Raw genomic sequence first — 25486 nt, 5'->3', positions numbered from 1 at the left:
CGCCGGCCCCCCCGCCCCTCCCCGCGATACCCCCTCGGAGGGACCGAGGACTTTGCCAGGGGCCTGACTTTAATTTTTATAACCCCTTTCTTTCACAAATTAGGGTGCTGGACAATTACAGGACCCGACCCTCCACTCCACTCCCCCCCACCCTGTCACCCCACCCCTCCCCCTTTGGACGTGTTTTCACTCCAGAGACGCTCATCTTTAATTTCTTGATAGCTACTTTGAAAAGCGGAGGGGAGTGGTGTGTGCGAGTGTGTGTGCGTGTGCGTGTGCGAGTGTGAGTGTGCGAGGGGGGTGGGGTGCAGGGTGGGGGGAAAGTTGAGACCGGATCGTTCTCAGTAGTTTCTCTTTTCTCTGTGATCCATTCATTTCTCGCTCTACCTCCTGTTGCATAAAATGATGCGCTGAAGAGCGGCTTTTTTTTTTTTTTTTCTTTCCCGGATTTGGTTTTACAGTGAATGTTACCAGTTTGATCGTCTCTTTGGAAATACAATATCGCTTTTTTTTTTTTTTTTTTTTTTTTTTTTGCTATTGCTGCCTATTCCATCTTAAAAAAACAAAACCAAACCCAACCCAACAACAAGTCTCCCATCCCTTCCTCCTTTCCACCTTAATCCCACCCGCCCCCACGTCCCTACCCCCAACCCCCCAGTCTCCAAAAATCCGATTGTGTTTTCTCCAAGGATTGGGACTGGATTTTCTGATTGCGGTTATTTCCATGTTTCTAGGTTTGTGTGATTTTGCTAAAATGCATCACCAACAGCGAATGGCTGCCTTAGGGACGGACAAAGAGCTGAGTGATTTACTGGATTTCAGTGCGGTAAGAAAGAACGGTGGAAACTAACAACAGCTGTGAAAAAAAACAAAACAAAAACCCAAACACTTCAGCTAGAAACCAGTAGGAATCCAAAGGACAGTAATAATTTTTAATTGACTGAACCCTTGGTAAATATGAAGGTCTTTTTGACAAGTTTTTAACTATAATTTTGGGGTGTGATGGAAGATTCAGGCTTTTTGTTTTTTTGAGTTGTATTACTGGCCTTCAATTCCCTACCCACTAATTACCCCAAATAGTGGAATCTCACCCCAGTGGAAAGCCAAAATAGACACCCCTAAAACTGTAAACCACCCCTAAAACTTGGCCATGTCTGAACATTGAGACTACTGATACTTTGCACACTACTCTTCCTTTTATTTATTGTTTTTGGAAATGGCAAATAGAAAATAGGAGACTCAGTTGTCTCTTTAAAGTTTTAAGCTGATGATGCTTTGGATTAGTAGGACCTGTTAGTTACATCTTACCTCCTAGTTACATCTTTTCCTAGGATTCTTAAAACTAGTGTGGATATGCTGAGCATACATTCTTTAGAACCTTTTGGACTGTTTTGGTAAATTTCGTAGTCGTGGCATCAGCACAAAGCGGAACTTAACACACTTGTAGAGTTTTACGGCTGTACTTGGTCCTTCTCCATCCCTCTGCTTCCCTTTCCTAAACCAAGTCCCAGACGTGTCAGAAGAATGAATTCATTTTTAATGCTAGATGAGTTTGGTGTAAGATGCATTTGTAAAGCAAAATAAAAAGAATCCACAAAACACACAAAATCCAAACCGCCTTCCAAGTGGGGCTCTTTCCTGCTGCTGCTGCTGCTGCTGCTGCTGCTCCTCCTCCTCCTCTTCCTTCTCCTCCTCCTCCTCCTCTTCTAGACCTTCTTTTGGAGAAATGGCTTTCGGAAGTTTTGCCAGGAAACGTAGCCCTAGGCAGGCAGCTTTGCAGCCCCCTTTCTGCTTGTTGCACTTTCTCCATTCGTTCCTTTGCTTTTTGCAGGCTCTGACTCAGGGAAGGTGTGCATTATCCACTAGATACGTCGAAGAAGAGGGAAACCAATTAGGGTCGAAATAAATGCTGGAGAGAGAGGGAGTGAGAGAGAGTGAGAGTGAGAGAGAGAGAGAGAGAGAGTCTTGCTTCCAATTGCTCTCCTGTTAGAGACGAAATGAGAATTTAGTGCAGGTGGCACTTTTATTTTTATTTGGGTTCACGTATGACAGGCAAATCCTATACGAGATGGAAATGGACATTGCCACGTTTATGGCCAAGGTTTCCAATATAAAACAAACAACTTTTTTCTTCTCCTTGGTGAAACTAGTGTTTTTCTAGAGAGGCTGCTGGCCTCCAACCTGAATCTTGATAACATTATGGGGACTCTGTTGGTTCCAAATGTAGTAGTTCTGCTTGGCCATCTAATGAACCTGAGGAAAAAGAAAGAACACAGTGATAATGGGGGCTGGGGGTGGGATTTGGAATGTTGTTTGTCTTTTAGTTTTAAGTTGGATGGTGATGTATTTTACTAAATAAACCCTTAGCATAAACTCTAAGCTGTTTGGTAACAGTATGAAAGATCTTTGAGGAGCTCTGAAGGCACAAATGTCTTATTTTCAACTGTAATATTTCTTCGTTTCTTTTAGATGTTTTCACCTCCTGTAAGCAGTGGGAAAAATGGACCAACTTCTTTGGCAAGTGGACATTTTACTGGCTCAAGTATGTAAATTCTTTTCTTAGTGTGAAGTTAAATGTTTTTGGCTGTTTATTTACTCAATTATATGTTTCTGGCTCTGTTGAAGTGTTCTGAAAAAGTCATTGAATTTTAGCCTATAATCATATGGTTATTGCATTACCCATCAGTGGTATATCTTACACAAAATGTTATCTTGTGCAATTAAAATTAGGTCTTTTTTTTTAAGTCAAGGAAACTCTCTCAAAATTCCATCGCTTAATTTAAAAGCAATTTTCTAATGCAGTTGTAATCAAACACATGAAGATAAGACCAGTGTTAATCTGGGGAATAAATTACTGTTTCCTATTTGAAAATAAGGGGAAAAAAATCTCTAACATTCATAAAATGGTAAAATCCCTTGTAAATAATATCATTTATTAGGTACTGTACACAATTAACCCTTTTAAAGAAATGAACACTTAATTCTGCAAATGAATGCTATGTAGTAAACCATAGCTGTAAATAGCCTCTTGCTAATCTTAGAGGCTAAATATGAATTCACTTATATTTAAGATGCCCTTATTGATGCTTTAGCTGTTTCTTTTCCCTAATGATTTACTTGGGCAGTGAATTTGTACTGTATTTAAAGTTGCAAATCTGGAAGGACTTTTACGTTTTATAAATGAAAGATCTTTGGGTGATGCTTAAAAAAGACGCTAGCACTATTCACAAAGGAATCTGTGCACAGTGATTATCTGGCATGTAAGGAGGGGTTTATTACAGGGCTATTTGAATATCTCTTATTAAAAGTGCAGAGTGAAAATATTCATTTAAAATGTATTTTTTTAATCCAATGAATTTCAAATAAGAAAAAGTTATACATCGTTGCCTGCTGTCCTTTAAGTCTGAGGCTTTAATCCATTTATGCTTGTTAAGCAGCTGTAGTATTTTAGGAGTTCTGGCAATGGTATATAACAGTACATTAGGCCGAGTACTGTTCTTAAGTCAGACTGGTAAATGTTGACGTTTTTTAGCTGTGAGATGCCAGTGGAATTGTCTGTCAACTATGAATATAATTTAACATCTCTTAATATTCGTTTGGTGCTATAGCAATGAAAGAAGTTTGTTTGCTTATGTGATTTGTGTAATTGTTATATTTTTATAAAACTAATGACTTTTAAAAGTTGTTCATTTCCAAATAAGTTCCTACCCCTTCTATTGCCCGCCTAAGTTTAGGGAATTTGTGTGTCTGTAACTTGTTTTAAAAAATGTGAGATGCCTGTTGTATTTTTATTTTAGTTTTTTGATACACATTGATTAAAAGGACCATTGACAGACAATATGTTTGTGTTTTACTATCCTGGACCTTGTTATGTTTTCCACTTGGGGACTTGGGACAGTTTTTATATTAGTATTATATCTTTAAATTTCTGTGTAGTATCCTCTGTGCAACTTTTAAGATGGAAAATATGAATATGCATGTTTGACGTAAAGGTAAGGACAAGTATCTTTTGTGGGCAAATTAATTTTTCATGTTAGACAAGATCAAAACTGTAACTATCTTTGACAGTATTTGTTTATGACTTAACTTAAAAATGTGTATTCAGTTTAAATCTAAAAGTAGCTTATGTCAGGCACAGAGATAGACTACTTTTAAAGTCAGTGCTAAAAAACTAGTTTGCAGTGTTGTGAAAACATGCATTTATAATAAGTATGTTACTTTAGATATCATTTAATAAAGTAAGGTGTTTAGAAATATGAGATTGTGTTACATTTAAAAAGACAACTGTATGTCTGATCCATTTTCTATGTTCACATTTAAGTAAAGTTCTTGTTGTGATGTTTAAATGTTTATAGAGAGTACAGGCTCTATAAGTTGAATATGTATTAATGCATTTTGGTAAGTGATCATGTATCAACACATACAGTTCTTAAGACAGTCTCTCACACACACACACACACACACACACACACACACGTTCATGCATGCAAACCTGGAGAGAGACTTCACTCTTAGTAAGTTATGTTATACTACTTCTAATGCATACACAGTGATTTTTTTGAAGGTGTGGAACTTTAAGTTACGTTGTACCAGAAGTGGTGTTTTCAGTTCCAAATGTTTACTTGTAAGGGTAAAAAATGTAGTCTCTTTTATTCTGGCTGTCTGATTGAGAATGCAGGGTATTAATTTCATGTAGTATGATGGTGATTATAATATATAGGGTACAGATTGGAGTGTTCAGTTTTCTTCTATCAAGATATATTTGAACACAGGGCTATTAGTTATGAAAACAGGTTGTATTTCCACTTAAAAGAGTTAAATCTTTTTAAAAAGCGTAACACATTTTAAAAATCATGAAGGCTGCATTTTGCCCTTTAATTGGTAGGATCAACTAGGAAACTTTGGAGAGAGAAATAATTTTCTCAATTTACTTCAAGTTAATATCCATTGTCTTGAGTGGACTCAGATGTCCCTTTCATGGGTTGCTTTGAAACTTGGATTTAGGAAAAAAAAGATCTCAACTGTAAGTAAACTGTTCCTATTTGAAAAATCAGTTAAGTTTTTCAAAGTGAGGCATGGCAATAATTCATGCTTAGAGTTCCCAATAGCTTTTGATTCCATTAATACAGGATGCTCCATAGTGATTTGCAATGTGAGAATAAAAATAAAGTGTGGCCATATTCCCTTTAATCTTTCATTTCACAAACATGGTTTTTTCTACCACCTTCAGAAATGGTGAGGCTGCTAGGGAGAATGGAATGTAACCTGAGCTACAGCCTGACATTCCCAGGGAGCATTTTTCACATGAAAGGCTTTTGTCAACCCAGGAAAGGACTAGCAGTTTTTGTTTGATGTTTGCAGGTGTTCAGCAGAAAGCACTAAAACAATTCAGCCATGATGGTTCAGAGCTTCGATGACCTTAACAGGGAAAATTGGTGGGCTCTGGAATTATTTTTAAGAAATAGTTGTAACCTATATGGTAACTTAAACCAAAGGATTTAATATCCGTTATATCATTGATCTTAAAACAAACTAAAAGCATCCACATGCTTGGATGATTGGAAAGTTATTCTCATTGAAAAGCAGGATGCCTAAGTTACCAAAAAAAGAAAATCATGTAAACAGTCTATAAGTTATTGATGAGTATGGGCTTAATTTTCTGATATAGCAAAAGGGCAGTTTATTTGGTTACCTTTGACTCCTGTGAGGAAAAGATAAACATACTAGCTTTGGCATCTTTTGAAACAGTCATTTTAAAGTTGGGCCACTAAAATGATGTATTTTAAAGAACTTGTTAGATCAGGCCTGGTCACATCTGTTACATGTATTTACTGGGGGTCTATGACAGATACTACATCTTTCTCCTTTAGTTTAAAAGTTGAGCTTTTTCCCCTGTAATTGTTTAGTTTTACTGAGGTGTTCAGGTATTGTGAAACAATTGTCAAATGAACGAGTGTTTGAACCAGAGCAGCATTAAAACACACCACATCTCTGTAGTGGGTCATTTTTGGAAGAGAAAAGTATTGCCTGAAATTTACGTAAGTTAACTAACCTATATCCAAATGACACAAAAATGATATGCCAATTTAGTGAATTCATTGAGGTGGAAAAAAATCAATCCGGTGGGTAGTTTTGTATGGTACAGAAAATTCACATGGTCACATCCTGAATTAATTTTGAGTTCATAGTGATGGCATGAAAAAAAAATTGGTTTCCCCTTAAAGGTATTTGTTGAGAGCTGCTTAATATTGTGTGTGTGTATATAAGTGAGTGAAAACACCCTTAATCGTAAATGGTATGATTCATAAGGGAGCTGTGGCTTTTTGTAAAGGGCAGAGTAATTTAACAGGTTAAAAGAAGTACAGTGGCATTAAACCCATTATGTTAGAATCATAGAATTTTGGGCATAGAAACCCTTTAGAAATGTTGCCCAGTGCCTTCATTATTACAGGCAAAGAAAACTGAGGCCCAAGATAAGGAGTTCCAAACTGTGCTTTTTTATTTGTTATTTTAAAAAACAAGTTTTTATTTGCTAATTCTCTATAGCCCTGCAAATCCTTTATTGGAAATAATCGTGGTCTCACTGCTGTCTTTCTGTCATTTGTACTGCGTAATGGGGCATGAGGATTAGTGTGCTGATAGTTGTGCATATAAATGCTTCTGTATGTGCATGTGCTTTCTGAAAACTTCTTTAGGTTTGGAGCTGAATTTTGGATTATTGATTATTCTCTTTTGCCTGGTCTTCCCTGTGACTGTTTTGCATGATGTTGGGTAAAATAATAGTGTGGGTGAGCATGTCATAGTGCTTCTCAGTGTGTTGGAGAGGTGCGCTGTGTACCTTATACCTGTTGTATTTTTTAAATCCTCACAAGAACCTAGTGAGATCCAAGGATTACTACTATTCTCTATTCATAGCTGAGGAAACAGAGAGATGTTAAACAACTTGATCTTAAGGTAGCCAATAATGAAATTAGGTTTTAACCTCAGGTTTGTCTAGCTCCAAGTCCTGAGTTCTACACACACACACACACACACACGTCAGACAGCTCATTTTTTCAAGATTATATAGGCAAACAATGTGATATTGAGGTTTGGCATGAAATACTATCCATGATCTGTAGGGTAGATAGCATTTTAAAAAACATACTTAATGTAATGATGTAAACCATACCCATTGTTTTTCTTGCCTTTGTACCCAAATAAGCTACCCTTCTAATTTATGACAGATTTCAATGTGACTAAATATGTCTTTCACCTATCTTTATTAGTTTTACCAAGAAAATACAGTAGATATTTAAAAAGTTGTGCTTTCATTCTATTGTAAGTTGATAGTCTACATGGATGCCAATGAAAACATGTTTTTATGTAACTAATCAATTCAGAATTTGAGGTAACCAAGCCTGATGTATTAATATGTAAAAAATAAGGATCTCTTGTCTTTAAATATAAAAAAGTTTTGCAGTTTGTTGTTAGATCTTTGAAACCTAATATTCAAGAACAATAACCTAAATTCTATCTGCATCACTAAAATAAGCAGTTTTGAAGGTTTGATATGTCTGTTACCAGACATGTGCTTAAAATGTTACATTTTCTAAATTCAGAAGGCAGAAGCAGTACTCTATTTGACACTGACTTAAGTAAATAAAATGCATTAAACAAGCATGGGGATCCAAGAACTGTTGAAACTGAAATGCTTAACATTTTTGACAGCATCAGCAAATTATCCTTACCCTACTATTGTAATGAGGAAATCACTTAAATAACAGATGAACAGCCAAGTCACATAAACATATATAATAGAACTATGTAATGAAAGTTTATGCTGTTAATTGCTCGAATCTGTCTTAAATGCTTAGAATCATGGAGCAGTAAAGACTGTCATATAAACAGTTTTGTTTTGAGCTTAAAATTATTCCTTTTTGCTTTCATCTGCTATGATAAACAAAGTAATTTTGTAAGCTTTAAAGATCAAACATTTACTCCTAATGGTAAACTACATTTTATATTGGAAGTTTGCAACCTCGTCCAAGTCATAGAGTTGAGTCCTGGTGGCCCCAGGCCTGTGATTTTCAACGTTTAGTATTATGATGCTATTTAGATCTGTTCCCATAAGCCAAGATAACAGATCTTAAGTTGCCTAATAAGGAACATGGTGTGTTTTGAAATGTTCTTCAGTTTACAAGTCTGAAACCAAAATGTTCTTGGCCAAATCTTTAGAATCTATACGTATGTTGAATAAGTCAGATTTTATACAGACATAGCGTGCAAGTGAAGCTAAGTAGGAACAGAAAAATCTGCCCTTTCTTTATTATTATTTTTTTTTGTATTTTATGAGGTATTTTTTATGGCCAGGTGTTCTTCCAAGTTAATTAGATAGTGCTAAGTATTAGAAAATGTAAAATAGGTTATAGGTTTTTTAAAATGTTATTTTTGTTACTGGTTTGTTATTACTCTGGATAAAATTTTCACAACTGACCACCAGGTTTATTAGCTTATATGTGAGCTATCCATTTTGTACATTCATGAGCCAGTTGACTAGGAATAAGGTATGCGCCTGGGTTTTATGTGGATACTTTTGACCCATATCTCTCCTAATGCTTAGGAGAGAGATGTAAGAGAAATAATAATTTAATCTTTGGAGAAGATTAACACTTTTTTATAAATTATATATAGTTAAATATATATATTTATATTAGACTTTCAGGAATAGTGAAAATGTTGAAAAGGTTGTCATGTTTACTTTCATTTCAAAGATAAATAAGGGCCCAGTTAATCAGCATATCAAATACCCAGGTGTGTTTAAAATCAGTTTATGTGGATGAATTTCAGGGCTGTAAGAAAGTGTTTTATTTAAAGGTGCAGCCACACGATTGATTGTTCAAATGGATGCTTTTGTACTTTTGTGTGACAATTAACATTTAATGAATGACTTTCTAGACTGGCATTGGTGGTAATTACTATATGTCGTTTATTAACTGCAATCCATTGTTGGATGTGCCTTTATTGATTTGTTTTGCAAACACCCCTTCACACGTGCAGCAGTATTTGTGCAGCCGTATTTGTATGTTACTTTTTAAAGAACCTGTTTCACTTGCTGATGCTGACATTGCCTCTAAAAATGTTAGTTTATAAATTCTCCTGTGCTAGAATGCCTCTTTGATCCGAGTAATTTTAGCTGAAATACAAAATCCATCAACTTTTCTGCTATAAAAAATTCGCATTCAAATTCTCAGGGAATCCCAAAGTAATGACACAGTTTTGTTTTTCAAGTGAATAATTTATGGAAATTTACATTTACAAGACACTTTAGAGATGCTCTATTATTTTTTAGGTAAGTAGCAAAGGCTTGGGAGGGTTAAAAGTCTTTTGCCCAAATCATGCAGTTGGTTATTGGCTGTAATAGGACACAAATACACATGTCCTGACCCTCTGGTCAAAGACCTCATGCTGCTTTTAATTAAGGCTTGGACTCAATTCGATGGTACCAACTGTATATTTCTTAAGAAGGGGAAAATGTGTATAATCTACCATTTCTGAAAAAAATTATTAAAAACTGAGATTGTGAAAGATGGAAGTTGTCATCCAGCCCACTTGTCATCACGTGTTCTAATTTGGCCAAGGCAGTTGACAAATAACTGTTAAAATGTATTGTGTTATTAAAAATAACAAAGTAAGACCCATGATTAAATATCAGGGCTGTAATTTAATCTTGGGGGTTCTGGTGCTGTTCATAAACCATTTGGCTTTTTTCTGTAACAGATGACGTCAAAATCTAGCTTGATTGAATTATGACCCTGGGTTACAGCAGCACCTGCTGGTGCCTCTTTACTTCATGGCCTGTCAGCATTTCCATTACAAACTTTTTTTCTCTGACATTTTAAACTTCAAATAGTTAAACTGGACTGATGGTTGGCATATAAACTTTCTGCTCCTTGGGAAAAGACCACTTGCTCAATAAAAACAGAGAAGGTGCTGACAAAGCCCCATTACAGGATACCCCTTAGAATGTTCTGCTGTGCTTTAATCTTCCATTCATTTAAACATTCTTTTGAGGGGTACTTAGCTGAATTTCAAGGCATCCAAATGGAAGGTTTCTAATCTCAAATTTCCCATGTGAAGACTTAAGTACAGGGTCTTTACAGGACTGGTAAAGTGCAAAAAGACCTAGCATCTATGCAGCTTATTGAAACTCTGGACAATCCAGTTTTCGTACGGGGTGTACAATGCTGAAGAGCAAGCCATAAAAAACATGCAAATTGGCATACCTTGTCAGTGATTGCTTTGATACTCACTTAAGATGAGTAAAAATTGATAATGAATGGTTAGAAAAGTATCTTTATTTATATTATTTTCTGGAGACTGGTAGCATAGCTTCAGTTTGTCCCTCGGGTTTTAATATGTTGGGAATGGAGATGGGATGTTGTTTGCGTCTAGCTAGCCAGCTTTTTATCTATCTAGTCTAATTCTGATTGATGGATCATCTAATACATATATTTTTTAGTACCTGCTAAGCTCATATCTCCATGTTAGCAATTAGAGGACATAGAGGGCTTTATGGAAGAGACATCTTCTCTCAGAGGGCATATACTCTAACACAGGAGTGTCCAATCTTTTGGCTTCCCTGGGCTACATTAGAAGAATTGTCTTGGGACACACAAAAAATACACTAATGATAGTTGATGAGCTGGAAAAAAATTTGCAAAAAACCCTCATGTTTTAAGAAAGTTTCCGAATTTGTGTTAGACTGTGGGTTGGACAAGCTTCTTCTAACAGGAGAAAATAGAAAAGTAAGAATGTAATTAACATCTAGCATTGAGAAGACACAATAATGTGGGAGTTTAGAGAAATGAAAACTTACTTCTTTCATGGCGAAATTAATAACCAAGGGTTCAAGGAAAACTCAATTCTAATCCTTAAAGGAATGGTAGAATTTTGACAAGTAGGTAGTGAGACTGAGCATGCATATCAGGATCACTGCAAACCAAGCACAGATGAAAGAAACTGGAAAGGGTAGATTAAAGAGATCTCCCAGAGAGAAGTTTCTTGGCTCTGTAGTGGAGTCAGCTCTGGTCTAGACACATGGGATGATTTCCTGGCAAAAACTCCTGTCTTGGTTGCTGTTTATTTTCTTTACTGAGTTTGCATTTCATTGGGGGGTGTTACAGATTATAATCCAGTTCCATCCAAAAGTATATGTTTTTAATGGTAGTGTCGGGGTAGAAATCGAAGTTTTTGTGTCCCCAGTTCCCAAAATTCTTCCGACTCTATCACTCAGCAATGGAAACTTTCTTGAGCCAAATGAGGCTGCTTTGGAGAAAATTGTTCATGTAGCCAAATTCTGGAAATCTAGATTCTTTTGCAATGTTTGCTGGTAAGTAGCTGTTTCATATTGAGGAAGTGGTAGGACCTTAAAGCCTGCATCTTAAAACTAAACAAAATCGAAACTCACCAGTACAATTCAAGAGGGGTTTTCACATGTTTTAAAAAAGGAATACTGCTGTATTTAAAACATTTTACGATTGCAAAAATTCATCATTATATTTTTATTATCATCACCGGCATCACCATGACCAGTGTCACATTGTTTGGTCAAAAGCTGGAAGGGAAATGTGATAGTTATTGTTGCCATATTATATATTGAGAAATGTGTTTAAAAATTTTCTGGAGATATTGTGATCTTAGCAAAAACTAATGTAATATTTGTAAAAACATTGTGGAGTGGCCAGGTATACCTTTGAATGAAACTGACCAGAAGTACATCACAAATAGAAAAATACATGTGTGTGTGTATGTGTATACCATCCCTTCCCCCAAATATTGTTGAATTCAGATTAAAGTGTCTTTCTCTCTGTGACCTGCAAGTATTTTAATGTAGCATGTGTGTCTAATTTCCATAGTGAAGCCAAAAATTCAATTGATAGTTGATATTGGCTTAGGAAGAATTTATTAATGAATAACTGTGTTTGGTATAGAGTAAAAAAGTTTTTTTTTATGACAAAGAGGATATTCTAGACTCGTGTAAAAGATTACCATTAAGAGCCTATGAATTCCTCAACCTTTGTCTTCACTTTTCAAAAAGTAAGGGATTTATATTGGAAATATTTTGCAACCCTGCAACCTGAAACGCAAAGCTTTGGTAAGCAGGTGGTAATAATATTTCCAGGTTGACTATACAATTTCATACATAACCCAGTTTGTAAGTTTGAAAAGAGATACAACGATGTCAGTTTTAATGCTTGTTTGAATAATTGTTCTTTGTTATGTGCCCTCTTGTACATCATTGTCCACTAACTGATGCCCCAAACCATTGAATGCTTTTCTGTTCTCTTATGGCCACTGTGATTCTTCAATCTAGTTACTTCTAACTGCAAGATTAATTTTCTTCTGACATCTAATTTTCCCCTGATTTTATTAACATCATATTATTCTTTTTCCGGCTCATTTGGAATGATTTCTCTTTTATATGGGGTGTACATTTGTAGTGTCCCACTTGTAAGGGAATTCTACACTTTAATCCTTAGTAATTTTGGTAGAGTTGAATAAGATGAGAGATAGTCCATAACTGTTTGAGGCTTGATTGCTTAAAGGAAGTGGAAAGCTTCAGAAAAGTGAAAGTGGATGAATGCATGCCATGTTATTATTTTTTCAGTGTAAGTGTATTTCACTGGAGTTAGGATAGAATTTTTAGGAATTGTTACCTTTAATTTACTTATTTGCACATTCATTCGTCCATTCATTCATTCAGTAAAAGTTTTTTTTTTGAGAATCAAGATACAAGTTACAGTGCTAGAAATTATGGTGCTACAAAGAACAACAAATTTCAGGTTTGGCATTGGGACATGATGTTGCAGTTGTTAAATAAAAGTTCTACAATAATTCCAATAAGGTACTTTTAAAATAAATGATGTTGGCCAGGCTGGGTGGCTCATGCCTGTAATCGCAGCACTTTGGGAGGCCGAGGCAGGCGGATCATTTGAAGTCGGGAGTTTGAGACCAGCCTGGCCAACATGATTTAATTATTTAATAGAAAACCCATCTCTACTAAAAATACAAAAATTAGCTGGGCGTGGTGGCAGGCACCTGTAATCTCACCTAGTCGGGAGGCTGAGGCAGGAGAATGGGTCGGGAAGCTGAGGCAGGAGAATGGCTTGAACCCAGGAGGCGAAGTTTGTGGTGAGCCGAAATTGCGCCACTGCACTCTAGTATGGGCAACAGAGCAAGACTCTGTCTCAAAAATAAAATAAAGTAAAATAAAATAAAATAAAATAAGTTGAAATATGCAAGTAGACTTTTTCCAAAGACACTTTTCAAATATAACCAAGTGCGGACTTCACATTTCTAACTGAAACAGAAATTCTAAAATCTGTATATATGTGTCCAATTGGCCCTTGAAGTGTAGTGTTAGGAATGTACTCCGAAATTTCGTGTCAGAGGTTGTCTGGGAGGCAGTGAGAATTATGTTCCATTCATCCTTTTTGAGCAGAAATTAAAATTTTGGATGTGTAGATGGTACTCATTTACTTCTAGGACACTAGATATACATGCTTATCTTTTTTACCCCACACTTGAATTATGTTAACATTTGTTTGAAATTGACAACAGTAAAATATTCTCTTAAAATTAAGTACATGATTATTTAGCATCTACACATGTCAGGTAATACTCTGACTGCTCTAAATAAAATGATGAGCAAGACAGGTATGTTTCTGGTGTGGCCTACATGGAGGACACAGATATCAATGGACAATCAGCCAAAGAAGGTCAAATACTACATTTGAAGGTGTGTGGCCTGAGAAGAGTTTCCAATAGGAATATCTGACCAAGCGGAACAGTCAGGAAAGACTCAGAGATCAGCCCAGGTGAACTGTGGTCTTTAGATGAGGGGGAGTTAAGTGGGTGGAGTTTGCTTGGCTGACAGGTAGGGCATGATTCCAGGCGCTGCGGCTGGTGGGGGTTGGTAGGTGTCAGATCCTGCAAGACTGAGCCACAGGGAGCCATGACGGTGTGCTGCTAATCAGATTTGTGTCTGGGACATGGACCCAAGGGGAGTCAGTGTGGGTGGTCTATACCAGTTGTGAGGTTTTTGCAGAAGTTTAGGTGAGAGACAGAGTTGTTGGTTCTACAGTGTGGGTGATGAAGTTGGAGAATTAACTCTGTAGACTTTATTTGAAATCTGTACTTTTACGTCATTGGGGAGCATTCATAGTGGCTACTTGGTTTTGTGTTTTTTTTTGTTTTGTTTGGTTGTGTTTTTGGTGAAACTTCCTATAGCTTTCTAATATTTGAAAATCTACCATATGTTATACATTCCGACAGTAATTGTGAGACCTAATTCAGCTATTGTGTGATAGCCACTACCTTTTTAGCAACCAAGCACTAACTAGAGAAGTGCTCTTTTATTTTCTGAGAAAAGTGTTAGATTGATTTTGCAATTCTGCAAGGGTACAGGGGTGGAAGTGGGTCTTATTGAATGGACTTCAGTACTATTTAGGCTTTTTTTTTTTTTTTGAGATAGAGTTTCACTCTCGTTGCCCAGGCTGGAGTACAATGGCGCGATCTCAGCTCACCCTAAACTCTGCCTCCTGAGTTCAGGCGATTCTCCTGCCTCAGGCTCCTGAGTAGCTGAAATTACAGGCATATGCCACCACGCCTGGCTGATTTTGTAGTTTTAGTAGAGATGGGGTTTCTCCATGTTGGTCAGGCTGGTCTCGAACTCCTGGACCTCAGGTGATCCACCCAACTCGGCCTCCCAAAATGCTAGGATTACAGGCGTGGGCCACTGTGCCTGGCCCTGTTTAGGCTTTTTATAGCTTATGTTCTTATGAGCAGTAAACATTATGATGGTTTTGTTAGATCTGTTGAATTGAATTCACTTCTCCTGCCTGTGGTCAGGTATCAGCACAGCCACAGAAGTTAGTGAATGTCTTTGTTGGCGGACATTAGGAAGGTGGTTTAATTTATGTGATATTCTGTCTGGGATTGCAGCATTATTGTTAGATTGCATTTTGTCACAGGGAGGAAATTACCTGGTAACTCTTGATTAGGAACAAAATGAAGCTTCCCCTTTTTACAAATCCTGGCTAATATTCCGTTTGGCTCTCGTCTGTTGACCATGTCTCTCTCTCCCCTTCCTCCTCACTCCATTTTCTCAACTATTTTATGGTTTACTACTGGAAGTCACCTCCCAAATCAGGATACTTGTTAGTCCCTTTTAGGAAAAATATCACCATTCTTTCACTGTTATTTTCTGTTGAAGTTGAAAAACAAAATGCTACTTTTTTTTCCTTTCCATTTTTGGTTACACCAGCTAGTTAGAGCCTTGGGGTAATACTGTGGGCATGGGTTGGATCCTGATATCTGTGTCAGTTAGTGAGAGTTGGTTCCATGACCGTAGAGCTCTTCGTGTCCTTCATACAAGGGTGCTGAAACAAGAGGGGCATAGAACGGTCTACACCAAGCGAAAAACTCTTGAAAGCACGTGCCCACTGCAGGTGAATTGGTAGCATAGCGTGGAGAGAAGTGGGCAGTGCTTGGTCCTGTTTCTGCCTCCTAGAGAGTTCCTCTCAGCATCCAGGCATGCTTTAGTAACTCTTAGTTAAAACAAAATGAACTATAATTAATTACCTTTCTTTTGGGAGGGACACAGAGAGTTTCAACAGTATCTGCAATGCTTTTTTTTTTTTGAAAAGTATGATAGAACATTAAGGTTGACAGAGCTGAGGATGGGTTGGAGGCTGAATTATGATACGTGTTTTCTTTATGCTTGAATTATTTCATAATTAAAAACAAAACATACAATAACGACAACAAAAAAAAAAAACCACCCTCTGCCTCTCATTCACGTTCCCCTCTGGCCATAGCCTCTTTCTTAATTTCCTTACTAGCAAGACTTTTGTTTAGTGTTTTCTACACAGGCTGCTACTGCGTGCTTTAAAATTTAACCCCAAGCAAATATTAGAAAACATATTTTATCTTACAATATTTGATGCCTACAGAATAATCTGTGTAGCAGATATAAGTTGTGAATCTTAATAATGGAGTGAACACCTATGAACCCACCACCCAACATAAGTACTGGAACAATGTCAGATCCATCAGCTGGCCTATGGGTTTGTTCCCTGTCCACCTTCCCCTATCTTTCCTGCCAGAGAGAAACATTCTCATGCCCTTTTTTTAAGTAGTATTGTGACTGGCATATGTATCCCTAAACAATACTGTATGTTGTTTGGTTTTGCTTGTTTTGGAGGATTACAAAACTGATAGATTGTTTTGTGCTACTTGCTTTTTCACTTGATATGTTATTGTCCATGTTGTTGCATGTGGTGTACGTTCATTTTCTCTGCAGGTTATAGTTTATTTATGCATGTTCCAGCTGATGAACCTTTGTGTTGATTCCTCTTTTTTGGAACTACAAACTTTCTTGTGTGTTTCTCTTGATGCACATGTGTAAGACTTTCTCTGTACGGTAGATACCTGTCTCAGTAGATATCTATGAGTAGAATTGCTGGTTTGTAGAGTTATATGAAAGTCTAGCATGACAGGATAGTGTCCAATTGTTTTTTAAAGATTCTTACTAATCTGCACTCCCACCTGTAGCATAAAGGATTACTGTTGGTGCAGTCTACTATGTGTAAAATAGAAAATGTATCCCATTATAGTCTTCTTTTTTTTGAGGTAGAGTCTCACATGTCACTCTGTTGCTCAGGCTGGAGGGCAGTGATGCAACCTCAACTCACTGTAGTCTCGACTTCCTGGGCTCAAGTGATCCTCTTGCCTCAGCCTCCCGGGGAGCTGGGACCACAGGCACATGCGCCTCACCCAGATAATTTTCGTGTTTTTTGTAGAGAAGGTGTTTCACCGTGTTGCCCAGGCTGGTCTTGAACTTCTGAGCTCAAGCAATTCACCTTCCTTGGCTTCCCAAAGTGCTGAGATTATAGGTGTGAGCCACCACGTAGGACTGCATTGTGGTCTTAGTTTGCGTTTCCTTGATAATTTGGTTCAACTGCTTTGTATATATTTATTTCAGATCATTCATGTCCGGTCTGTGGAATGTACACCTGCCCCCATTTTCTATTGGGTTGTTTTTTCTTATTGATTCCTAGGTGTGCTTCATATATTTTTGGATGATAATTATTAGTTATACAAGCTGCAGATACCTCCCCTTATTTTGTGACTTTTACGCTCTCTATGGTACCTTTTGATAAAGTCCTTAAATTTAAGATAGTCACGTAATTATTTTGAAGGGTTGGAAAAGCCTTCTCTACCCAAAGGTTGTACATATATTCTCTTATATGTTTCCTCTGAAAAGGATTTGATGATTTTCCCTATCACATTTAAGTTTTCCATATAGTTGGGATTGATTTTGTGTGGAATGGGAAGTATGCCTCCAATTTCACTTTTCATAAATGTCTAGATACCCATTTGTTCTAGAATCATGTACTGAAAAGTCCATCCTCTGCCCAGTCATTCACAATACTATTTCTGTGATAATTTTAGTTCCTGTATTTGTGAGATCTTTCCTTTTGGGCCTTTTATTCTACTTGGTTAGTTTGGCTACTTTGCCTCAGCACCACATTATAATACATGTTATAATTATATTTTGTTATTTGTTAGGTAAAGGCCTTCCTCCCCCGTTTTCCTGTCCCATATGTACACATTTGACTTTGGGCTGTTGTGGAGCCTGAGTTCTTCTACATGAATTTAAAATTCAGCTTGTCAAGGTCTTTGAGAACCCTTTGAGGCATTTTTATTGAAGTTGCATGGAAACCAAAGATCAATTTTGGGAGAATTATTATGCATTTAATGATTATCTTTACTCATTTATATCTCCACTTTTTTAGGTGTCTGATATCTCAAAACAATTCTTTATAATTTTTTAGGTGTAATTTAATAATTGTACTTTTATAATTTTCTGCATGCAATTTTACATTTTCTGATGATTTATGCTTCAGTACCTTATTTTTCTGCTTCTATTATTACCAGTATTTTCTTTTAAATTATTCAAATTATTTGTTGCTTATATACAGAAAGTCTTTTTAAAAAAATTTTTATTTATTTTTTATTTCTAGAGATGGAATCTCACTCTGTTGCCTGGGCTGGATGGAGTACAGTGGCACAATCTTGGCTCACTGCAACCTCTGCCTCCTGGGTTCAAGTGAATCTCCTGCCTCAGCCTCCCAACTAGTTGGGACTACAGGCACCTGCCACCACACCTGGCATTCAATTGATTTTTGTATATTTTCATATTCAGCCATGTTGCTGAGCTCTGTTATTAATTCTGAAAATGTCTTTGTGTTTTCCTTAGAGTTTTTTCTGTAGATTTGTCACATCTCACATCATGTGTGACTCAAGACAATTTTATTGTTTTTTCCTTTCAAACCCCAATACTTGGCCTTTTTTCTTTTTATCTTTACTCTGCTATATATGACCTTAAGTACACTGTTAACTAGGAATGGCAATACTGATTATCTTGTCTTACTCCTGATTTTCACCATGAATAGTGATGTTGATATTGATAGATACTTGATTAAGAAATTCTATTCATATTTCATGAAGAGTTTTTATCATGAACAGGTATTGAATTTTATCAAATGCTTTTTCTACATACAATTAAATGATGACTTCTTTATTTCCTTTAATCTGTTAATGTTGTGAGTAACATTTGTATATCTTCCTGTGGTAAGCCACCTTTGCATTTTTGGGATAAAATTAATGATGTAGCTTCATTACTCTTTTAAAAGTATTGTCCTGGACTCAATTTCAAATATTTTCTTCAGTATTTTTACATCTATGTTTAAAAGTATGATTGGCATATAATATTTTTTTCTCCTACTTTCCAAGTCTAGTTTTGTCTACAAAGTTAGAATAAGGAAGTGTTTTCACTCTGTATTCTTTGGAATAGTCTAAATAAGGGTGAAACAATCTGTTCTTTGAAATTAGGTCAAACTTATCTTTATAACTGGTCCTAGTATAAGAAGATTTTAAGCCACTGATATAATTTTTAAATATAATAATATTGAGAGTGAGAGCTTTAGTTTTGCTGCAGATGCTTTAACAATTAAATATATATGTAAACTTAAGTGTATGCGTGTGTGTATAGGTGTATGTGTGTGTGTGTATACATATATATGTAATATATGCCAGTTTTCTATTTCATTTAAATTTTAAAATTTATTACCATAAAGTTATATATGGTATTCTCTTAGCTTTTTAATCTCTGCTGACTCCATAATTTTCATTTTTCATTCGTAATTTTATTTATATATTCCTTCTTTTTTCACGATCAAGCTAATTTGAAGTTTTTCTTACTACTATTTTCAAACCAACTTTTGGCTTTGTGGATTATTTTTCTTGTGTGTTTGTTTTCTACTTCATTAATTTTTAATCTTTGTTATTTCCTGCTTTCTATGTACTTAGGCTTATTCTGTTGTTTTTTTTTTCCTAAATTGAGTTGACTGCTTATTGCACTAATTTATCATTATTTCTTTTTATAAGAATTTAAGGAAATAGAATGCCCTCTGATGACTGTGGTGTCTGTATTACATAGATTGTAATTTATTACATTTTCATCATCTTATAAATATTTTAATACTTCCAGTATAATTTCTGCTTTGATACTTGCAATATTTTTGGTGCCTTCAAAATTTTACAAATAAATGTATTATCTTTTTATTATTGACTTCTATTACAATATAATTGTTGTCAGAGAACTATTCTGTATGGCCACAGTTCCTTGATATTTGTCGAGACTTGCTTTGTTGCCAATTTTGTTAATCAGTTGTAAAAGTTCCATTGTGTGCTTCAGAAGAATGTGTATTCTATGAGTTGAGGGATCTATATGTGTCCAGAAATTAAAACTTGTTGAAATTAAACCTTTTTTCTTTTTCTTTTTTTTTTGTTTGAGATGGAGTCTCACTCTGTCTCCCAGGCTGGAGTGCAGTGGCACGATCTCGGCTCACTGCAACCTCAGCCTCCTGCGTTTATGCAATTCTCCTTCCTCAGCCTCCCAAGTAGCTGGGATTACAGGCGTGTGCCAACACACCCAGCTAATTTTTGTATTTTTAGTAGAGACGGGGTTTCATCATGTTGGCCAGGCTGGTCTTGAACTCCTGACCTCAAGTGAACCGCCCACCTCTGTTGATTGTGTCTTAAAGTCATCTATACATTTGGTAATATTCGAAATCTGCCTGACATATTTGTTGAGAAAAGTAGATTGAAATAATTTGCTATGATGATGACTTTATAAACATTTCCCTGTATTTGTTTTCACTTTATACATACTGAAATTATATTATTATATGCATTCATTTTAAGAATTACTATATTTTCCTGGTTAATTAAACCCTTTATTCAGTTTGTATGTGGCTATTCTCTTTCTGCCCTTTTATCTTAAACTCTGATATTGGTATACTTATTGCACTTCTCTTTTGGCTAGTATTTGTCTATATATCTGTTTTTTGACTTTTTGTTTTCAGTTGTTCCATGTTGCTATGTTTTAAGTATGCAGAGTGGCATTTTATTTCTCTCAATATTCTGATGGTTTTATTCTACTGTGCTCTGAATTTCTTCTTTCTTGTTCTTGTGACTCATAAGAAGTTTGGTATCTTTCTTTCTTTTTTTTTTGGAGACGGAGTCTTGCTCAGTCGCCCAGGCTGGAGTGTAGTGGCGTGATCTCGACTCACTGCAAGCTCCACCTCCCAGGTTCACGCCATTCTCCTGCCTCAGCCTCCCAAGTAGCTGGGACTACAGGTGCCCGCCGCTATGCCCGGCTGATTTTTTTGTATTTTTAGTAGAGACAGGGTTTCACCGTGTTAGCCAGGATGGTCTCGATCTCCTGACCTCGTGATCCGCCCGTCTCGGCCTCCCAAAGTGCTGGGATTGAAGTTTGGTATCTTTCAAACTGCCATTCTTTTCTAGCAGATCTACCCTTTTCCCTGACTTTTTTTTTTTGGTATTTAGCAGTTTTACTGTAATGTATCTATTTGTGAATTTTAAAATTGTATTTGGTCTACATTGTTCTTCATGCATCTGTGGCTTTATGTCTTCCTCCAATTCAGAAAAATTGTCAGCTTTTATTTCTTTGAATATTCTGACTCCTTTATTCATTCTGTTCTCTTCTTTGGGGATTCTGATTACATATGTGCTTGACCTTCTTTTCTGTCCTTCGTTCTCTTAACTTTTCTCTCATATTTTCAGTCCCCTTGTATCTGGGTAATTTCTTTAGACCCATCTTCCAGTTTACAGATTCTCCCTTCAGCTTTCTCTAACATGTTGTCTAATGCGATGATTTTTTTTTTAATTTCATTGCTTACTTTTTTCATTTCTAAAAGTTCCATTTGGTTCTCTCTAAATTATGTCTACTAATTTTTAAATAATTTTTTATTTCTTGTTCATTTTTGTGATTCTGTCTTTAAGTTTTTCTTGTATTTATAACAGTTTTTGTATTATATATATTTATGTGTACAAATTTATAGTGTACAAGTACAAAACATGACATGCATGGATTGTGTAGTGGTCAAGTCAGGGCTACATTGTACCCATTAAGTAATTTCTTAGCTATCTGCCTCCTACCCCTCTACCTTTCTGGGTCTCCATTGTCTGTCAGCCCATTGATAGACTACATCCATGTCTGTACATATTTTAGTACCTACTTATGAGTGAGAACATGTAATATTTGCCTTTCTGTGTCTCATTTGTTTCACTTAAGATAGTGACCTCCAGTTTCATCCATGTTACTACAAAAGACATTATTGTTTTTTTGGCTGCATAATAGTCCATTGTGTGTATATACGACATTTTCTTTAAGAATTGTAAACTAGACTATACAATTTTATAGATATTTTCTAACAAATCCAATGCCTAAATTCCATGGGCTTCAGGTAGTCTTGTTATTTCTAATAAACCTCACTTAAGCTACTTTGTTTTGCTTCTGTGGGATGCTTATGAATTCACATCTGGTGGGTACTGAATCTGTAAAAATCTGGGAGTCTAAAGTGAAAATACTTTCTCCAGAGAGGAATTGCTTTTGCTTCATCGTCTCTTTTCTACTCTGGGAGTCCCTTGTTTAGTGAGATCTCCCATGTGGCCAGTGGTCCAGTGGCTAGTCTTCTTATCATGGTGCTGATATTGACATTTGCCCTCAGAGCTTCCCTGCGTCTTGTTCCTACCTTTCAGTATTGAAAACTCAAGTTTTATTTTGTTTTATGTTTTGGTACTTTCAAAATTTCCTTATTTCTTTCATTTATACTTTTGGAGAATTTCATTTTTTAATGTTGAACATTGGTTGTTTTGCAGTGAGAGGCCTTGAGTGTATTGCTCTACTTTTGGAAGCAGAATTCTGCTTTACTTTTTAACCCTTTTCAGTCTGACTTCTGTCACCATTTATTCCATTGAAACTAGTTTTGCTAAGATTACCTATAACTCCCATTCTTCTCAGCAACTTTAGAGAAAATGTTCTTTTTTAAAAAATGGAAATTCTATGCTTCTAGATTCTCTACATCACAGTGTCCTCTCTTAGTGTTGTTCTTTCTGCCTCTCTTTTATTGGAAGAGGAAATGTTGGGGATCTTACCTGGGCTTTCATTTTCTGTTGAGAGGCAGTTTGGTGCAGTGCCTCAATCTAGAATCAGACTGAGTTGTTATCATCCGGTTATTAGCAATGTGACCTTGTTTTCTCATTGTAAAATGGATAGAAATAGGGTTGTTGGCAGAATTCATTAACATAATACTTGCCATGCTCTAAGCCCATGTCCAACACATAGTAGGCATCCAGTACATGTCTACTTTTATTCTCTGTTACATTTTCTTCTTAAGTCATCTCTTGTTTCCAAGATAACAGCTCACATATATATTGCTCCAGTATGATCTGTGTGTCTCAGAGTCAGTTTCTAGAGCCATCTGTCTGTTATATTTGATTTTCTCCTGTCTCCTTAATGTATACCTTCCCTAGGCTTCTGCATATGAGAAATGGCACTGCCATGCACCTAGATGATTAAACCAGTTCTGGACACTTTGACCTTATCCTTTGTGCTACTGTCTCACTTGGTAATTGTGAGTTCTGCTCTCCACATCTGCTTTCAGCAGTCGAGTTCAAGACACCATCATTTTCTTGCCTGGTCTACTCTAGTAGCCTCCTAAGTACTTTCTGCACTTTCACTCCTTCCCTGTTGAATCCATATTTCACAGCAACCAGAGTGATTTTTTAAATAAGAAAGTCAAACAGAGCACGCTTTCTCCCAACTTCAATGTTTTTCTCATAGTGCCTAGAATAACTTCTGTTCTCCTTAATATGGACTTGAGGTACCTCTACAACCTCATTTAGTTTCCTTCTCCTGTTGCTGTATACTGTTTGGCTACATTGGGATTCTTCTAGGCTTTGGACTTTGCCAAGCTTTTTCTTGATTCAGGGCCTTTGCACATGTTGTGGAACACGTCTCCTCTCACTCTGTGTGGCTGATTCCATTCAGAGCTCTCTGAAATGCCACTTTCTCACAGCAGCTTTCTTTTATTTCCTAGTTTAATCAAAACTCTTTGGTTCAGTATGTGCTGAATTTGCTTAATAAATGATTCCATTAACATACATATTTGAATAGAATCTGCTGATTAATAGGAATGATACTTCTATGAGATCATGCTCATTTTAAATTTAGAGTCATAGTGCCACTGGAAACCACTACATGTCTTTTCTGTTCATTTAATGAATTTTCAAGGTCATAAAAATTTCTGATGGTGTTACAATTTTTGCATTTGCAAATGCACTTTGCATAGTATTTATTACCAGATAAAAGATTGGCCCAAATCAGGGGTTGGAGAACTGACATTCACTGACCACCATACGTCAGGTTCCCTTACTTTCCTTAATATCATATGTTAGGCCCTGAAATCTAGTTATCCCCTAGTCACTGGAGGCGTTGAGATTCAGAGATTCCCCTGAGTTGGCCAAGGCCATACCTACTGGAGGGCACAGCCTAAGTTTAGTCCAGGAGTTTGAACTCTAAGGAGAGAGCTCTTTCCTCCATATCTTCCACCTTATTTCTTCTCTAAGAAAACTCCTTAAGTTCACAAACTTCTTTCATGTGTATTACTCGTAATATGTTTGTCAAATTCTAGAGAAGGCAGGGCATTTTTGACATTTTATTTTGGATCAAGCTTTTCATTCAGTAAATTTTTATTGCTCTAAGCATCCCTTTGAGGTCCTTGAATTTACGGATGAGAAAAATTAAACAATCAGTGATTAAGTGGACTCTCTGTGAAGTTACACAATGGAATATTAAATTGTTGATGGGTATTTTTTATTAGCCGGAGAAGGAAAAAACACAGACTTTTTTTTTTTTGGAGACAGGGTCTCACTGTGTTACCCAGGTGGAGTGCAGTGGTGTGATCACAGCTCACTGTGACCTAAATCTCCTGGGCTCAGGTGATCCTCCCACGTCAACCTCTCAAGTAACTGGAACCACAGGAGCACACCACCATACATGGCTAATTTTTGTATTATTGTAAAGACAGGATTTTGCCATGTTGCCCAGGCTGGTCTGTAACTCGTAGTCTCAAGTGATCTGCCTGCTTCAGCCTCCCAGAGTGTTGGGATTACAGGCGTGAGCTACTGTGTCTGGTCCAAAGCATTTTTTATTCCAATAGTTGTGTCAGTCTGTTTTCTTTCTATCTATGTTTGTGTAATTTATGTATCTATGTATCTGACTGTCTGTCTATCTATATCTGGTTAAATATGTTTTAGAAAAAAATGTAACTAGTACAACTAGGCCTGGACTTACAGATGTTATTTACGGTAGAAGGCTAAGTTGTTTATTTTTTTAAGTTAATTATTTATAAAGAAAAATATGAACTATTTACAAGTACATTTAGTACTTAGTTATGGCAAAAATCAAGAAGGTGAAATAAATATAGAAAACGTGATTGGGTGAGTTGGTTTTATTGGACTGGTAGGCTGTGCCCTTGGCCAAACCAAAGAAGGCCGGAGGGTACAAGGAAGCCAGGGGAACACACTGCTGGGGAGGTAGAGAGGGAGCGCGAGGGAACTAACTTCTTGTCCAGAACTTTCCTAGGGCCTTCCCTGGCTCTTGCCTCCTTTGCTAAATATTTTGGTTACTGGCAGGGCACTCTGGTTCAAATATACATTTCCACTTTTTGATTTTATAAAGCTAAAAAAACCTCATGCTAATATTCAGTCTCTTATGTTATGAATGTTACCATTTTACCTCTTAGCTATATAGGCATCCATAAAGGACAATTTTTAAAAATGAAAATCATCCTTCCTCACTAAAGAACTAGAGAATAGACATGTTTCTGAAAGTAGAATGAGGGACTAGAGCAGGGGTCGGCAAACTTTCTCTGAAAGTGGCCAAACAGTAAATCTTTTTGACTTTGTAACCACAGACTCTCTATTGCAACTACTAAATTCTGCTGTTGTGGCATGAAACCAGTTACAGGCAGCAAGGAAACCAATGAGCATTACTGTATTTCAATAAAAC

The 25486-nt window shown here is 36.5% G+C and overlaps 1 protein-coding gene across 4 annotated transcripts in view; it reads left to right on the top strand.

Annotated features, from left to right (window-relative positions):
• TCF4 (transcription factor 4) overlaps positions 1 to 25486 on the top strand; it is a 428077-nt gene that overhangs the window by 57610 nt on the left and 344981 nt on the right. For 2 of the 4 annotated variants that reach the window (XM_011949128.1, XM_011949120.1), the window contains exon 2: positions 2470 to 2542. In XM_011949128.1, coding sequence (XP_011804518.1) covers positions 2470 to 2542 — 73 coding nt within the window. Of the gene's footprint in view, positions 1 to 734; positions 827 to 1715; positions 2015 to 2469; positions 2543 to 25486 lie in introns of those variants that run through there. The other 2 variants (XM_011949109.1, XM_011949137.1) reach the window with 2 other exon arrangements.

The sequence above is a fragment of the Colobus angolensis genome, unplaced genomic scaffold, assembly GCF_000951035.1.
Source record: "Colobus angolensis palliatus isolate OR3802 unplaced genomic scaffold, Cang.pa_1.0 Scaffold108, whole genome shotgun sequence".
Taxonomy (NCBI): Eukaryota; Metazoa; Chordata; class Mammalia; order Primates; family Cercopithecidae; genus Colobus; species Colobus angolensis.
This window is presented reverse-complemented; position numbering and strand designations above follow the sequence as displayed.